The sequence below is a fragment of the Bombina bombina genome, chromosome 3, assembly GCF_027579735.1.
Source record: "Bombina bombina isolate aBomBom1 chromosome 3, aBomBom1.pri, whole genome shotgun sequence".
In the NCBI taxonomy this organism is placed as follows: Eukaryota; Metazoa; Chordata; class Amphibia; order Anura; family Bombinatoridae; genus Bombina; species Bombina bombina.
The window spans coordinates 1,163,464,951-1,163,484,306 of NC_069501.1; the positions used below are offsets into that span (position 1 = coordinate 1,163,464,951).

General features: G+C 39.1%; 1 protein-coding gene across 1 annotated transcript in view; it reads right to left on the reverse strand.

The window, feature by feature from the left end:
• DYNC2H1 (dynein cytoplasmic 2 heavy chain 1) overlaps positions 1 to 19,356 on the reverse strand; it is a 1,178,830-nt gene that overhangs the window by 1,125,340 nt on the left and 34,134 nt on the right. The window contains exons 9-11 of the mRNA XM_053705582.1: positions 6,350 to 6,461; positions 5,367 to 5,491; positions 948 to 1,123 (exon numbers count right to left, since the gene is read on the reverse strand). Coding sequence (XP_053561557.1) covers positions 948 to 1,123; positions 5,367 to 5,491; positions 6,350 to 6,461 — 413 coding nt within the window. The remainder of the gene's footprint in view (positions 1 to 947; positions 1,124 to 5,366; positions 5,492 to 6,349; positions 6,462 to 19,356) is intronic.

The window sequence follows — 19,356 nt, forward strand, 5'->3', positions numbered from 1 at the left end:
CTCTTCACTAAATAAAGGCATTCTTACATGATAAAATTAATGAATAAAATTTTAGTCCCCTCACAGAGCTGGCCTCATAAGAAAAAGGGATAAAAAAATTAACCCCTTAGCTCCCTAACGCAGTTTCAGTGCCCAGACAAGCTGCCCAAGACATAAGTCCCATTAAGAGATATAAAGTTCCAAGAAAGTGTCCACAGAGGAATTAACCTCAACAGTGCTAAGGCATTCAAACCCAGAAGGAAGATAGCACCTACCTGTGGATCCGGCTGCAGGGCAGAAAGCAGCTTCTTAGGTGTGACAGATTCACCAACTTCTGACAGGGACCTGCAGAAAAAAGAAAAACAGAGTGACCAACCCTGGTTTTCTATAAAAGGGGTAGCATTGATTTTAGAAATAAAGCAAGGACCACCTCACCGCCTTCTAACTGCTAAAAACCATCATTACCCTTACTAGAGAATTACATGGACACAGCATAGCCCCAATCCTTGCTTGCAGAGAAAAGTACCCATAAAAGGATTAAATATCTTCAGACACCATCTTAGCACATCCTCCCGATGTTCAACGCAAAGAATGACTGGGGATTATGGGTAATGCGAGTGACACTTAACAGCTCTGTTGGGGTGTTCTTTGCCTCCTCCTGCTGGCCAGGAGTTGAATTCCCACTAGCAATTGGAATGGAATCATGGACTCTCCATGCCATTGGAAAGAAATCCTGAAGTCTGGCCTGTTGCTGTCACTCAGAGAGACTAGTATAGCATACCATGATCTAATGTACAGAAGAACAACGGGACTTTGCTATTACGATAAACCCTCAATTATATTTTTGTAGTTTAATTGCAGCCTTATAGTCAAGGTGAAACAGCGGTCAGAAAAACCAAACAAAACATATTACTATACAGAGGCAAAATGCCAAAAAAGCATTTAGGCTCCTACACATATTCACTTACCAAAAACCTGATTTTGAATCAAACAATCCAGCCTGAATTTCCCTTGACCAATCGTCAAATTGCTCTTGCTCATATACTTTGAATTGTTCAAGGAGGCCTTCTGCACTTCGATGAAAGGGCTGAAACCCTGAAAGGTCAGAAAGGAGAGCTTCTGCTATTTTGATTGTGTCTTCTACCTAGAAAATAAATAAATAAATAAATAAATATATATATATATATATATATATATATATATACACACACACACACAAATATATATACATATACACACGCATATACACACATACACACACACTATAATATATATATATATATATATATATATATATATATATATATATATATATATATATATATATATATATATATATATATATATATATATATATATATATATATATATATATATAAAATGAAAAACAATGTGATACATTTCAAATTAAATCCTGAATTTGCAACTTTTGGATATATGTTGGGGGATATCAAATTCATAGCTACTACCAGTAAAAAACAAAAATACATGATGTTTGGGGGGTCTGACATCACTGCTGATTGTGTCTTATGCCTTACCAGATAGGATGCAAATCATGCTTCTTTACATTATTCTGTTTAACATACACTGTAAACCTGACAAACTTCATTGATCTAACACCCTGTTGATGCTGGCAGTCTGAAGAATACGCTTGGAGGGCTTTGCAAAACAAAGTGGCTTTTTTAAAGGAACAGGAAACTCCCATTTTTTCTTTCATGGTTTGGATAAAACATACAATTTTAAACAACTTTCCAATTTACTTCCATTATCAAATTGGCTTCAATTCACTTTTATCCTTTTCCTGAAGGAAAAGCATTGCACTACTGGCAGCAAGATGAACACACCTAGTCAGCCAATCACAAGAGACTAATGTGTGCAGGAACCAATTAGCAGCAGCTCCCACTAGTGTAGGATATATGTGTATTCTTTTTCAACAAGGGATACCAAGAGAACAAAGCACATTTGAAAATAGAAGTGAATTTAAAAGTGTCTTTAAATTACATGCTCTATCAGAAACATTAAAGTTTAATTTTGACTTTCCTATCCCTTTAAGAGAAATCACCCAACAGTGAGCCTTTACTCAGCATAATACTCCATACAGAGTTTTTGTTTGAAACATGGCTACAAAGAAACTGAGTAGGCTACACAAAAGATTTAAGCTTTTTGTAACATCTACTTCAGCTGTGAGCACCTTTTTTCACTTATAGGAGCAAGGTCTTAAAATTTTCCCAGACGTAGATAAAATGGTGGAAAATATTCCTACTTCTCCCTCTAGATAACTATTACACAAGAAAGCAAATATCACCAATCTTCCTTATAAATCTGATATAGAAGAACTGAAACATTTTATTTAAAAAATAAAATAAAATTGAGCTATATCGCTTCTCTAAACACAGCTGAGCACTATGATGCCAGGATCGATGCATTTATGATTGTGGGATCCAGATCCAGACCGCTAAGGTCTTTGACGGCAGACTAACTTGACTCCTCTGCAACTCCCTGTGCACTAACGTTGTCGGCATTTAACATTGCACAAGCATTTCTGGTGAATCTCCCTGCACATTCTTGGCCAATCGGCCACAAGCAGGGGGTGTCAATCATCCTGATCGTATCTGATCGGGATGTTTGCTGTCCGCCACCTCAGAGGTGCCGGATGAGTTAAGGAGCAGCGGACTTTCGCAGCATAGCAAATCTACCCTTATGTCTGGAGATTGGATGAATACTTATTAACGCACCAACTATAAAAGAATAACCAAGGTTATTTCAGAATATTTTCACTTTAAATTAACCTCACAGACCACGGCACAGTTGATGGGAGGCACAAAAATGTGCAGTATGGGGAAAGTTAATAGCTTGTAAAGCAGCATTCAATAATCAGAATAAACCATACAGCTTGAAATAAAAACTAAAAAGAGAACTTGTTTAAGCAGACCCCTTCAGTCCCAGTGTTTGTAGCAGATATCACAACTCAGAGAGAAGAACTAGTAGCGATACTAAACACAAAATACAGGTGGCAATCAGTTTACGCCGGTTCAATTTGCACCGTTTCAGAATAACAACCTTTTTTTCAGTCATGTGACTGCTATTGAAAAGCTTTGGAAAGCAGTGCACTAATTAAAATAGCCAGTAGGTGGAGCTGACCGCTTGTTTTGCAGCAAAGTTATGCAACTAAAGAGCCTGATATTGATCTGTGTACACAGAGCAGACATTAGCTATCGAACAAAAAGATTTAGCAGCCACTTCCCTATTATCTTCCTGTCCAGCTGCTTGAGGTGAGGGTGCCTAACTGCTTATTAATCACTGCAGATTGAAATGCATAGAATAGGTGCAGACCCAATATTAACTAACATGCTAACAATGCAGAGAACTGTTTGCAGAAAACTGCAAGTAAAAAAACGTTTTTGTTTGATGATGATGCAGTCTGTTGTGTGATTATTTTATTAGGTACTGTTTAGCAAATGTTTTTGTTCATTAAACTTAGTTTGATGATGATACAATATATATTATTAGGTTTATAATGTTGTTTAGCATTTAAAGTCTTCATTTTAAAGCTTTAAAAATAATGTATTAGGTGTTACTTATGACAATTTTGAGAGGGGCCTGGAACCTAACTCCCTCACTTCCCATTGACTTACATTATAAACTGGGTTTCAATTTACAACGGTTTCGATTTACAACCATTCCTCCTGGAACCTAACCCCAGCGTAAACTGAGAGCTACCTGTATAAAGACAGGCCCTTCACCTTCAACAAAAGAATTATGAGGGGTATAATAAAGCAAGCTGATTCCTAGCTACATATATTAGAAAGTAATCACATAAAACATTTTATTTTGTAAATGAAAGATGCCCAGAATAAGCCACAATATTCAACTAAATTGATAGTAGATACATTTCAGGTTTAAGTCAAAATGTATATAATCTACACCCCTGAGAATTAACGACTACTTCTCTAGAGTCTAGACCATGCGAGATTGGAGCACATGGACTCATATCTCTCAAAACTAAATCTACCTAAACTATCTCCCTCTCAGCAAGAAATGTTAGATAACCCTTTACCACTGGAAAAAATAAAAATGCCTTCAGGTAAATCTTTTAGACCTGATGGTTTTATTTATATATAGTACTCCATATTTGAAAAGGTAGAAGTTCCTTCCTAACCTTCTTTCTTATTTTCACTCTATAAATGACACGCACTCCTATTCACAGAACCTCCCTAGAAGCAAATATCTTGACCCTAAACCGAAAAAACTTCTAGATAGTCCCTCCAGTTATTAGCGGCTTAAAAAACAGATGTTAAAATCTTTAGAAAAATAACAGCAAAGAGGCAGAACTCGGTTCTTATCATAAAGCCCAAGTAGGATTTTATACCCAAAAACAAAGCAAAGAACAACATGGTCAGGGCCTTACATACTCTCTCTACAATTTATAAACTATTGGAAAACGTATTTTAAAACCATTTATATTATATGCAGTGCAATGTAGGGCTTTATTGTGTATATATACTATGCACACACATACATATACAGGGCTTGAAATTTCCAGTGGTCCCAGATGACCCTTAACTAGCAATAGTAAACAATAGTGATATTTTTCCACTTCTGCATACATATATAATCTTTTTCGTATTAATTTATTTATCTCTCTCTCTCTGCAAGTAGGCAGCATCACACAGAACAAAGCTAGAGAGTAGCAAACTCTGTTTCCCTCCTTCTTCTGAGCCTCCGACTTTATGATTTAACAAATATAAGTACATTACCAAGAAATCACATAGCTGCTTATGAATATTGCTATTTGTTAAAGGGACATAAAAATAGTTGGGATAGAGACAAAATATAATAATATGTAGTTTAATTACTTTATCTGCAAATTTATACTGCAGTGCCTCGTCATTAACCCTTTCTTTTTAGTTTCTGAATTGTAAAGCTCTAACTCCCCCCACACATTTCCTTATATGGCTGTATCTATATATATTGTTGTTTTGGTAGAATGCAAAAGTGAATAGGGATTATCTGCTGGAGCATGCATAGAAGCTGTGAACTCAGTTGAAATACAATGCCTGTATCTAAACACTGATAAGGGGGTGGAGTTGGCTGTTCCAGGCAGCTTAGCTATGTAATTTATTTTGCTTATTTTTGAAAATTATTTTAAAATACCAGCAATTTGTAAACATTTTTTTATCCAAACTATTTGTAATTAATTAGCCCTTTTAGGATATGCACATATCTCAACCTGTTTTATGTCCCTTTAATGTACGAAAAATGTTTTGGCATATTTGAATAATTTAATTTTCCAAACAGGTTAATAGAACACATTACAATGCTCTACATTTTCAAGGGACAACAGTGAGATTTTAATGCAGAATTCTTTTAAAATATACCTTACTTACCTTTAAATGTAGTTGCTGTACCCAAACAATATTGTTCACAACCTCTGGAAGATTCTTGCCTGACAGTGGACCGGAAGTGTCACCTGGAGACCCATGGCAACGCATTTCAAAGTCTGACTGTACATCTTTAAAAAAAAAAAGAATGATAAATTAAAAGTAAATTTACTAACAAGGAATGAGACACATTTCCCTTAAAGGGACATTAAACACTAAATAAATGCAAGCTAGAATGATGCATTAAAGGAAAAGATTAGTCTGAGAATAGCGTGGATGTGTTTTTTTAAGTTTCATTAGTTGTTTAAATATTGACAAAATAAGTATAAAGTTTTAGTGTCTATAAAACAATGGAAGTTGCCATATTGTAACTTAGGTTACCTTCTATGTTGTGGTCAATTAGGGATAGTTATAAATAGGTCACTAGAGTGTGCAACCAATGGCTGTGTGGAAAATAAAAAATGTTCTGCACTTTAATTTCTAACAGGAAATGAAAAGCTCACAATTTCGGAATGGCATTGCAGGAAAAGGGGACAAAATAAATAATTAAAATATAGTGCAGAGAGTTTTTTTTATACCTACAGTTTATCATTTTATATTACCATTTCAAAGTGTTTAGTGTCCCTTTAAGCAGCCAGAATATACTCTGATCAGCTGAGAATACACGTTAAAGACATTTGGGGAGAAAAAATACAAGAAAGGTTCATAAATATAGCTGATGTCAAATGCGTTAGTATTTAGTAAACGCGTTTGTTAAAAAACTGCTGAATGTGTTAGTAGTAATTAAGGGCTTGCTCCTAAATATTGAACAAATTGGTCAAGAGAGGATTTTTCCAAAAATAAATCTGTCTTAGTTATAGAGAAGAAAGTCTGATAAAGTAGCCCAGCATTGCAGACTAAATCAGAAACATTACCAGATAATTACATTATAATAAATGGGAAAATCTCACTCATATGAGCACAAACAGCATCTTGATTGTAAATATTACCTTTGATGCCGTCTACAAGCCGTGACAGCAAAGTTTCTCTCTCTAGAATAAGTTGACTTTTAATATTTGGTCGCTTAATTAACTCTCTGTGTTTTTGGAAAGCTTGCAGGAGCTAGAAAACAAAACATATTTATGCGTAAGAGAAGAAATACTTTCAAATTGTGCTCCTGCTTCTCTTTATTGGAGGAAATCCTACATTCAAATAAATCCTACACAATGGTGGTTCTAGATCAGGAGTGGTAAACCCCTGTTGATTAAGGGTCCTCATATTGGCTAAATGCACAGAAAGGAGATATATTCCTCAAGGTAGGTAACTCCACAAACTTAATATTGCTCTCTTGTTCAATTCTTAATCATCCTCACCAAAATAACATCAATCATTCAGAGCTAAATTCTTATCTACCCCAGCTTTCAGACATTGGTTGAAAAGTCAAAGTGATGAATTGTCATCAACAACATTAAGTACTGTACTTTAGTTCCCATATCAAACTAAGGGCTAGATTATAAGTGGTGCGCAATATAAAAGTATTGTGGGCGTGTTAATTTGCGTGAGTATTACAAGTTGAAAGTAAACGCATTCACTTAAGCACAATTAAATTAAATGCATGTCGGTTAGTGCAGAGGGTTAAGGAATAAAAAATAAAAAAATAGCACCAAACCCAACAAAAATACATTAAAATATACAGTTATATTAATATAAACACTATCTGATAAATTATTTACATACATATTAAAGTTTTTATAAGGGTTAAAAGGTATTTGGACAGGTATTTGACTGCAAAGGGATATAATATTTATATATGTGACTAAATAATAATTCTATAATAATATTTAATAATCTGTTTCACTGTGTATTTACTGTAAATATTCCACATACAAATGTTCTTCACATACAGGACAATGTTATTTTTATAGTAAATACATATTGCTTTCTATATCTGTATATGCCTATACCTATAACAAAATGTATGCTTACCAGATAAATTATTTTCTTTAGGAATGATGATGGTTCCCAGTCCTACATAACATATAGGATATATTTCCTGCCACTAGGAGTAGGTCAAGAACCCATATAAGAGCTTAAAGATACTAAACCAAAATTTTTTTCTTTCACGATTCAGATAGAGCATGCAATTTTAAACAACTTTCTAATTTACTCCTATTATCAAAATGTCTTTGTTCTCTTGCTATCTTTTATTTGAAAAATCAAGATTGTAAGCTTAGGAGCCAACCCATTTTTAGTTCAGCACCTGGGTTGCGCTTGCTGATTGGTGGCGAAATGTACCCACAAATAAGCAAGCACTATCCAGGGTGCTGAACCAAAAAATGGGCCTACCTTAGTAGCTTTCTGCCCCTTACTAATCCCAGAGTAGTGAACAAACAAACTAGAAGTTTGTCTAAAATCTTTAGTAGCTTGGAGATAGAATGTCAAATCCCTGACTACATCAAGATTATGTAATAGCCGCTCCTTAGAGTTAGCAGGATCTGAGCACAATGAAGGAACAACAATTTCTTGATTGGTATTCTCTGTAGAAACTTATCCTTGGGAATAATTAGAAATTGAGAATCACAAGACAAGGTTGAAAACTCAGAACCTCTCATTTCTGAAGAGATTGCCAATAGGAAAAGTACTTTCCAAGATAACAGTAGATATCAATGGAATGCATTGGTTCAAAAGGAGGACCTTGTAATACACAGAGAACTAGATTTGAATGCATGGGTGGAGAAATAGGTTTCACAACTGGCCTAATTCTAACTAACGCCTGGACAAAAGTCTGAGCTTCAGGAAGTTCGGCAACTTCATATGAAAAAGAACAGATAAAGCAAAAATTTTAACTTTTAGGAAACTAGCGCACAAACCCTTGTCAAGGCCATCCTGTAAAAACTAAAGCATTCTTTGTGAATATTTCCCAGGAACTCTGAGTCTCATATTGGTCTGAGCTCCTAAATTTAATCCATAAGCAAGTAGCTGGAACACCTCTGTTCCAAACCAACTCCTACAAGGCCAAGAACAAAACTAAGAGAGAAATGGTATGTGGGAGGGATTTTAAGCTCTGATATAGGTTCTTGATCTCCTCCTTTTGGCAGGAAATATATTCCATATGTTATGGAGGACTGTGAACATCATAATTTAAAAAAAGAAAGCGCTATTCCTATAGATATATAGGTATAGATATATATTTTATATTAACATTACCACATATGCACAGAAATATATATTTAATAATAAAAAGTACATTATTTTCTATGTGAAGAACATAGACATGTAAAATATGCATAACGTGCTTTTGGTTTTCGCAATTTAGGTCTAGCACACATGAAAACTTGGCTATCTAAAAGGGATGTTATTGAAATATTAAATATTTTAAAAAATAAAATATTTAAAAAAAAATACTAGATACTGTAAAAAAATTATATTTTCTATGAACTAGATTTTATTTACAGCATCTATAATTTTTTTTTTCTATTTCAATTATATAAAAAAACAATAGTGCAAATGATCCAGCACCAGTGTTATGATCTCTAAACTATAGAGATATTGGTGTCTACAAAAGAAATTATTATAATAATCATAAAAATCTTCCCAATTTTTTTTGCAAGAATGAACCAAAAAACTAAAATTTGTAGGAAAATACAATTAACAACAGTAAAATAATTCTGGTGAATGATAAAACAGTGATGAGAAAATGTATGCAATGTTAGAGTATGACAACAATTCTAAATACACTGAGCTAGGTTTTAAGCTGAGCGTAAAATATCGCTTTCGCATATGTGTGCTGGTATTACAAGTTAGGTGCAATGCGAACATGAACTCGTGCTCGCACAGCACAGAAGCGCACTTCTATAGGCTCCAATGGGAGCTTAGTTCTCATGCCGTGAGACTGGGCATGAGAACTAGCGCAGCGAAGGGGATAAGTCGCTCAGCAATGGGCAGCAAATGTAAATATATATGTATATGAATATATATATATATATATATATATATTTTTTTTTTATTTTTTTTTATGTGTTTATATGTGTATATACACATATTAAACACAAATATATAAGTATTTACATATATATTTACTGGGAACACATAGTCCCAATAGACCGCAATGTAAAGGCCCTTTTCAGTGGTGTTTTTTTTTTTTCTAACACCTTACACCCGCCAACTTTAGCCCTCAAAAACTGCTTTTTTAGTAAAAGAAAGTTATACTTTTTTTTTTTTATAAATAAAAAACTAAAATACTAATTTGGGGGCAATTGGGGATCTTTTACAAAACTAACCAGAGGTCTGACCTCTGGTTAATTTTCTGAGTGCTAATTGCTACTGCAAGCTCGAGGTAGCAATAAACAGTCAGTTGTAATGACTGGGTATTTATCGCGTGCCCATAAAAAGGAGATTTTGCCCATTTACGGGCACTCGATAAATTAGCGCTCCCCACAATTAGCAAAAAATTTTTACTCATAAAAGATAATACAACAATTACATTTCTTACATTAAAAGCAATTGCAAAGAGGACTTCCGGTGGGCGGGCCACAGAGTAGGAAGCAAGGGAGAAGAGCTCCGTCCAAAGTGGACTTAAAACTTGAAATATCTGGAGGTTTTCCCCTGAACACTCTGTGCCCAGTGAGAATTCCTTGGCAGAACTTGCTGCCCGGAGTGGGGGAGTATTGTGAAGGACCCCCATATTTCTCGTGAGAGCCGTACAACGTTCCACCACCGAAGTGAAACGCCCACTGAATCGCTGAGGCGGCGCAAATTCAAACAATCTACCTGACAGGGTAGTGGAACCCCACTGATACCCTCAGCTTTACAGAGTGGATTGCATTGGAGGCGGATCTGGCGGAGAATTGAACATAGTCGGAGCAGCGCCATTACTAACACATGTGAGTGCAACATTACGACTGCAGGGGCCGTTGGCTTGCCCGATCTGAGGTGTCTCAACACTAACTCAGGAGGATCTAATCAACCCTATTGACCTTGCTTACTATCAGCTGGCGGCTGCCGCTTTTGGAGTTCGGACCATACCCTGAAGAGTATCTGACGCGAAAGCCGGCGCCATCTTGGGAACCCGGCCTCTCCACGTTGATCGACTTGGAACCTTGTGGAAACAATTTGAGGGGCTGTAGTACAGGTTGTCTGCACCTAAGGTGGTAAAGTATCGCCTGCACACAATCTCTGGGGACTTCCCATCTACCCACTCACTCACCTACTGATATTGTGCTGGGTGGTTAACGGGCACCCCTTTGACATCCATAGGGGCCTAAAGAGTGTGCAGTATAGACTTCCCTAGGTACTCCTCCGCATAGGGTGGAATAGACGCACGGGTAGCGCAGTGGAGCCTACTGTTGGGCCAACTTCCCCATAGTACATAATCTGTGGACTTGTTACGGAACACACACTGCAACAGCTTTCAGCCCAAGTGGCTCGTGTAGAACTGTGAACTGCCCCCCAAACAAACACTCATGGAACACATAGGACCTAACCACTACTGACATCATTCCATACTTTGGAGCAACAAGGCTCTAAACTTGTGAGAGTTACTAGCAGCAGAGGTGTGGAGCCACAGGGGGCCTTGTGTACCTCTTATATTTTGACACCGCCTCACACTTTGGGGCAGCCCAGAGACAGTGTTTATCATTTGTTGAAGCATTATTGAGGACTTTACTCCCAAGAACTCAAGGCTAGGATCCTTGCCTTAGCTCAGGGCTTGGGAGACACGATTCATTACACTCCTGGAAGGGGTAACATGGGAGAACACAGCATTTTAACTTATCTCACAATCTGTGTATAAAGCCTTCCATTGCCAGCCTTACTGTTTCTTATAAGTGCGCTGCGTCACACGTCTATTGGTTTATTCTGCTAATGTGCCTTTCTTTTTGCAGGTTTATTCTGTCATAAGTTATAAGATTTCAATTTATACAAATCACCAGGGCATCACTGTACTAACTATATTGTGTAGGGGGAATACTAATTTTTATTGAAGTGATTTCATAACTTTATTCTCACCGCAGCGGTTCTGCCCCTAACACTTTATGGGTATATGGAGAAATATTTAACCAATACCCCAATGGCGAGTCGCAATAAAACAAATTATCACAGGTCTGGAAATGATCAGCCCATTCAGGGCCCGAGCTCTGAATCTTCTCCAGATAATAACATGGTCGACACCCACCCCATTGTAAAACAGATATCCATGTTGTTCATGCCCAAAATAGACAATCTTCAAAGGGGGGTAGATACACTCACCGATGATGTCAAACAGTTCTCAACACGAATAGTAGAGACAGAGGGCAGAATATCCGACCTAGAGGACACAAATGTAGCTAACTCCAGTAAGATAGAAAACCTAGGTAGACAGGCCATGGCCCTACAGCTAAAAATAGATGATCTGGAAAACAGATCGAGACACAATAGTGTGCGTGTCCTTGGTCTCCCTGAAACGATCAAACAGTCTGACTTAATACACTTTGTAGAAAACACCTTACCCTCCTTGTTAAATATCCCCACTAGAGATTTGGTTGGAGGTGTAGAAAGTGCACACAGAGTGGGCCCAGAGAAGCTTGGGGCAGATATATCACAACCTCGCTCCATTATGATAAAATTCTTACATTTTCAGACTAAAACGGCTGTCTTGAGAGGATATAGAAAGCTAGACAAACTAATCTTTGAAAACACACGCCTGTTGCTATTTCAAGACTTTTCCACAGACCTTATGAAACGTCGTAGAGAATTCTCACCGCTTTGTTCTAAACTCCATAGGGAGGGCAGACAGGCATATCTCCTATACCCTGCTAGGCTTAAAATAATCACACCTAGAGGTCCAAGATTCTTTGACTCATCCTCTGAGGCTCAAGAATTTTTGGAAAACATGGATCACCAGCAACACAGCCCTGCACAGGGACAAGATAGGGGAGAGGAAGGCTGAGATGATGGTGTTCGTGGGCAATACTAATTAAGTATTTTACGCTGTAATATATACCATCATAAAAGATGGCTAAGTCAACAAACAAATTGAGTCATTTGAACCTGTGCTTAACAGGTTATTACTTAGTGAATATCATTGCCCTTTGTGTGATTCTGCTCTCAAAGCTAAAATGGCAACAGCCGATCAAGGACACGTTAAATGCAGATCACAAAAGAATAGAAACCAGTTTCCAGGGTTGTACAACTGCATATAATATAAGAGGGAATGTGAAAAAGTGGTTCAACATTGCATTGGATGCTGTCCAGAATACTATTAAGGGGTGGTTGACCTATATCATTCAGGAGATAGGGAAGTTTATGTTAAATTGTAAAAAAAAATTATGCTGGTCTGCACTTGAACAGAAATAACTAAATATACTTAGATCATATTATGAGTATATGTGTGCCAGCAGGTTAAGCTTAGAATATTATGAAAATATTTGAAATTGTAGCAAAGTGACAATTCCCCATTTCTCTCAGATACAGAAAGATGATAATGCTGGATATCATTATGGGGAGATAGAAAAGTTTTTTTTATAGATTGTTTGAAGTTTACATGTTGGTTTACACCTGGAAAAATGTTAAAACAAAAATGTAGAGCTCAAGATGAATGTATTTGTCCCACTATGTTAATTCTTGACAGTTATGAAACGGAATGTGTACTTGATTGGATCAAGGTGAAAAATCTTCTTTTTAATACAGCATGTGAACAAATTTGGTCGGTGGGGCCTGGTGGTGGCTCGACGTAATGGAAGGCTGAACCGGGAGCCTGTACATTGCACTGGTGAGGTGTGTTTTTTTTTCTCTCTCTCTTCCTTCCCCCTCTTCCCTTGCGTTCCTTTACCTCCCCCCCCCCCTTTTACGCAACCATATACCACACAAATCCCTTTACATAAGTCGATGTGCCACACATGCAGGGTTCAGTTTAGAACTTTAGATTTAATTTATACTCGTGGAATATAGGGGGCCTTCACTCCCACGTCAAAAGGAAAACAATCCTAACGCACCTTAGGAAAAAGCGAGCAGAGATTGCGTTTCTACAAGAAACGCATCTCTCAGATATAGAACATGAAAAATTGAGGTCTGACTGGTTGGGGAGGGTTGAATATACATCATACAAATCGGCTAGTAGAGGGGTGGCTATACTCTTTGGAAAAAAGTTGGAATATGAGGTCGTAGAGGTACTCAAGGAACCAGAGGGCAGGTACATAATAGTGCAAGTTTGCATCTCAGAGAAAACATACACCTTATGCAACGTATATGCCCCCAAACAAAGAGATAGAACGTTTTGGGACACTATTGAGGCCACACTTACCCCCTACATAGGCACTCGTATCATATTGGGAGGGGATTTCAATCTTACCTCCAATCCTCATTGTGACAGACTTAGAGATCTCAATAGATGTGCAGGTGGGAAGGCCCCCAAGATATCAGACAAATTTGAGAGGAACATTTTTACACTGCTGGGAAATTCCCTAGATGTGACAGATATTTGGCAGCAACTAAACCCTGATGGGAGGGATTACACATGCATTTCACGGGCTTCACCTTCCATGTCGCATATTGATCTTTTCATGATCTCAAATTCTCTAATCACTCAGGTAATTGACACAAAAATTGGGGAGGTTGTTATCTCGGACCATGCCCCCATAGCGCTCTTTATAGATATAGTTCCGCCGGTGTGTAACAGGCAAACTTTAAGATTGCTGAAGTATTTAATATCTTCCCAAGAATTTCAGAACTACCTAGTACACTGCTGGGATGACTACCAGGCAAACAACACCCAACACTTAAGCACGCCAGACTTATTCTGGACAACGGCTAAAGCTGTTCTCTCTGGTAATATTATTGCTTACCTAGGACGTAGAAAAAAACAATACGCAGGAAAAGTTGAACGATTGAGAGAGAGTTTGTCAGAAACCTATTGTACGTACTGTACCACCCCTTCTAACCAAAACTATCGCAAATACGTTGATATAAAAACAGAATACGACGCGTTGCTCGCACACCAAGCCTCACAGGCATTATTACGGACTAGAGGTAAATATTAGAGATACGGGGATAAGTCGGGGAAACTTTTAGCAACGTTAGTAAATATAACCACATCCTCTAAACATATTGCTGCAAATCACAGGGAAAAACTATACGGGACTCTAAATTAATAGCTGAAGCATTTGCATCATATTATTCCTCCCTATACACCAGCGAACGTCCCCCCGGGAATGAGATGAGGGAAAGGTTCTGGGAAAACATTGCACTCCCACAGATCTCTAAAGCGCAACTAGATAGACTGAATGCCCCCATAGATAGAGAGGAGATTGAGAGAACCATTATGTCCATGTCGCTGGGCAAGGCCCCAGGCCCTGATGGGCTACCGATTGAATTCTATCGCCTGCTTAAACCACAAGTGACACCGACACTCGCGGGACTATATGCTAGCTACTTTGAAGAGGAAAGGGCACCTACACCTGAGTTCGCGGGGGCATATCTCACTCTGATTCTGAAACTGGGAAAGGATAGTCTCTTACCTGAATCTTACAGGCCGATATTCCTACTAAATTCGGACTATAAGATCCTAACCAAATTACTAGCCGAGAGGCTAAAATTTATATTACCCAGCATCATACATGAAGACCAAACGGGTTCCATGCATGCACGGTCGTCGGTGGTTAACGTGTGCAGGGTCCTGCAGATAGTCCAACATTAAAAAGGGCTAACGTCGCTTAAACATCTACTAGATCCTCTTTCAAGAACGGTTAAAATTTTTGGTACTTTACAAAGGGAATATGGGTTGCCTAGGACCCACTTTTATGCGCTCCTCCAGGTGCGCCACTATATCGGGGCGTTGGTCAGAGGCAAGCCAGAGTTCTGGGAGGGCTCCCCCTTTCGTCTTACACAATCATATCAAATGGGCAAATTCTCCCTCTCGGAAATATATCAGACACTCTTACATCACTGCTTACAGGGTCTGCAGAACTCTTTACAGACGGGTTGGGTCCGGGAAGGACTTAGGGAAATTACTTGAGAAGGGATAAGGAATGGTATGGAAAAAACAAGGAAGGCCACGTTGTCTGCAATGTACAGGTAATCCCAGGTACGCTTCTTACACAAAGCTTACTTCACGCCAAGAACAATGGCGAAATGGGTGCCTACATGGTCCAATAAATGTATCAAATGCGCAATGGAAAAGCCGAACCTCTTACACTATATATGGGAATGTCCGCCAGTCAGACAGTATTGGGGTAAAATACAGTATTGGATTAAACAGGCTTTAGAGATACAGTTTACTATACATCCTGAAGCTATTTTATTCTTACAATGGGACCCCCAACACAAACAACATGACGCAGTATTAAGTTTAGTAGTCCTAGTGGCTAGAAAATGCATATTAAAACACTGGATAGTGAAAACGGGCCCTTCCTTTGGGGGCTTCAAGAACCTGTTGAAATCCCAAATATTTACAGAACAAATGGACGTAAGACTGGATGTTCAGAACAGGCTAAGCTTATTTTTGCATAAATGGCGGAGACTCATAGTAACCTTTGAGCTAGAAATACAAAGACTGATTCTAATACCATTTAAAGACTCTGTTTTCTTCACGGAGTTCACATTTGTTTTGAGGGACCAACAACGGATACCAATGTCACACATATCAGCACTGTTCCTTCCCCACACTTAGCGTCATTGCTCCTTTTCCACCCTCTATCCTCTTCAATTTCCCTCCATTCTACTCACCCCCCCCCTTTTTTCTTTTCTTTCTACGACCGGGCCTCACGACCAACAACGAGAATAAATTCCAGGGTTTTAAGTTAGGTAGTTATTTTATTTAATGTTTATAGTTGAAAGTTAGGTTTAGTCTATCCAGACTGTAGAATTGTTGGAAAAAAGAAAAAAAAATTCAGGTTGGAGGAGAATGTATTCACACATGTAAAAATGGCAAATATTTACAAAAAAAAAAAAAAAAGGAGTTTAGATAGCAAAACTTAGGAATGCCAATACTTTTTACCGAAACAAACAGGAAACACTGATGCATCGGACCAAGGGTAGGTTCTCACACCAGACTGGATTGTATTACCTCATTTAGATCTGTCTGTACTGATTTATGTGTGTGTGCATCTTAACCTCCACAATAACAGAATTTATGCTTACCTGATAAATTACTTTCTCTTGCGGTGTATCCAGTCCACGGATTCATCCTTTACTTGTGGGATATTCTCATTCCCTACAGGAAGTGGCAAAGAGAGCACACAGCAGAGCTGTCCATATAGCTCCCCCTCTAGCTCCACCCCCCAGTCATTCGACCAAAGGTTAGGAAGAAAAAGGAGAAACCATAGGGTGCAGTGGTGACTGTAGTTTAAACAAAAAATTTTTACCTGACTTAATTTCCAGGGCGGGCCGTGGACTGGATACACCGCAAGAGAAAGTAATTTATCATAAGCATAAATTCTGTTTTCTCTTGCAAGGTGTATCCAGTCCACGGATTCATCCTTTACTTGTCGGATACCAATACCAAAGCTTTAGGACACGGATGAAGGGAGGGAACAAGACAGGTACCTTAAACGGAAGGCACCACTGCTTGCAAAACCTTTCTCCCAAAAATAGCCCCCGAAGAAGCAAAAGTATCGAATTTGTAAAATTTGGCAAAAGTATGCAGTGAAGACCAAGTCGCTGCCTTACAAATCTGTTCAACAGAAGCCTCATTCTTGAAAGCCCATGTGGAAGCCACTGCTCTGGTAGAATGAGCAGTAATTCTTTCAGGAGGCTGCTGGCCAGCAGTCTCATAGGCCAAACGGATGATGCTTTTCAGCCAAAAGAAAAGAGAGGTAGCAGTCGCTTTCTGACCTCTCCTCTTACCAGAATAGATAACAAACAAGGAAGATGTTTGTCTGAAATCCTTAGTTGCTTGCAAATAGAACTTTAGAGCACGAACTACATCAAGATTGTGCAACAGAGGTTCCTTCTTCGAAGAAGGATTGGGACACAGAGAAGGAACAACAATTTCCTGGTTAATATTCTTGTTAGAAACCACTTTAGGAAGAAAACCAGGATTAGTACGCAAAACTACCTTATCTGCATGGAACACCAGGTAAGGTAAGCAAACGCTTGAACGTCTGGTACCTCTGCCAGACGCTTGTGTAAAAGGATAGACAGAGCAGATATCTGTCCCTTTAAAGAACTAGCCGACAAACCTTGCTCCAATCCATCTTGGAGAAAGGACAATATCCTGGGAATCCTAATCTTACTCCATGAGTAACCCTTGGATTCACACCAACAAAGATATTTCCGCCATATCTTATGGTAGATTTTCCTGGTGACAGGCTTTCTAGCCTGAATCAGAGTATCTATAACTGACTCAAAGAAACCACGCTTTGATAGAATTAAGCGTTCAATCTCCAAGCAGTCAGACGTAGAGAAACTAGATTTGGATGCTTGAACGGACCCTGTATTAGAAGGTCCTGCCTCATTGGCAGTGTCCATGGTGGGGCAGATGACATGCCAACTAGGTCGGCATACCAAGTCCTGCGTGGCCACGCAGGCGCTATCAAAATCACCGAAGCCTTCTCCTGCTTGATTCTGGCGATCAGACGAGGGAGAAGAAGAAACGGTGGGAAAACATAAGCCAGATTGAAGGACCAAGGCGCTGCTAGAGCATCTATCAATGCCGCCTTGGGGTCCCGGGACCTGGATCCATAGAGAGGAAGCTTGGTGTTCTGACGGGACGCCATCAGATCCAACTCTGGAATGCCCCATAGCTGAGTCAGCTGGGCAAATACCTCTGGGTGGAGTTCCCACTCCCCCGGGTGAAAAGTATGACGACTCAGAAAATCCGCCTCCCAGTTGTCTACTCCTGGGATGTGAATTGCTGAGAGATGGCAGGAGTGGTCCTCCGCCCACCTGATTATTTTGGTTACTTCCTTCATCGCTAGGGAACTCTTTGTTCCCCCTGATGATTGATGTAAGCTACAGTCGAGATGTTGTCCGACTGAAATCTGATGAATTTGGCCGCAGCTAGTTGAGGCCATGCCTGAAGCGCATTGAGTATCGCCCTCAGCTCCAGAATGTTTATCGGGAGAAGAGATTCTTCCTGAGACCATAAGCCTTGAGCTTTCAGGGAGTCCCAGACTGCACCCCAGCCTAACAGACTGGCGTCGGTCGTTACATTGATCCACTCTGGTCTGCGGAAACATATTCCCTGAGACAGGTGATCCTGAGACAACCACCAGAGAAGAGAAACTCTGGTTTCCTGGTCCAACTGTATTTGAGGAGACAAATCTGCATAATCCCCATTCCACTGATTGAGCATGCATAGTTGCAGTGGTCTGAGATGTATCCGAGCGAAAGGGACTATGTCCATTGCCGCTACCATTAATCCGATTGCCTCCATGCACTGAGCTACAGATGGCTGAGGAATGGAATGAAGAACTCAGCAAGTAGTTAAAAGTTTCAACTTTCTGACCTCCGTCAGAAATATTTTAATTTCTACTGAATCTATTAGTGTTCCTAGGAAGGGAACTCTTGTGAGTGGGGACAGAGAACTCTGTTTGATGTTCACCTTCCACCCGTGAGACCTCAGAAAGGCCAATACAATCTCTGTGTGAGCCTTGGCTCTGTGAAAGGACGGCGCATGAACTAAGATGTCATCCAAATAAGGCGCCACTGCTATGCCCCGTGGTCTTAGAAAACCAGAAGGGACCCTAGCACCTTTGTGAAAATTCTGGGAGCAGTGGCTAAACCGAATGGAAGAGCCACGAACTGGTACTGCTTGTCCAGGAAAAGCGAACCTGAGGAACTGATGATGATCTTTGTGGATAGGGATATGCAGGTACGCATCCTTTAGATCCACGGTAGTCATATATTGACCTTCCTGGATCATAGGTAAGATTGTCCGAATGGTCTCCATCTTGAATGATGGGACTCTGAGGAATCTGTTTAAAATTTTTAGATCCAGGATTGGTCTGAAAGTTCCTTCTTTTTTGGGAACCACAAACAGGTTTGAGTAAAAACCCAGTCCTTGTTCTGCAATTGGAACTGGGTATATCACTCCCATCGTATG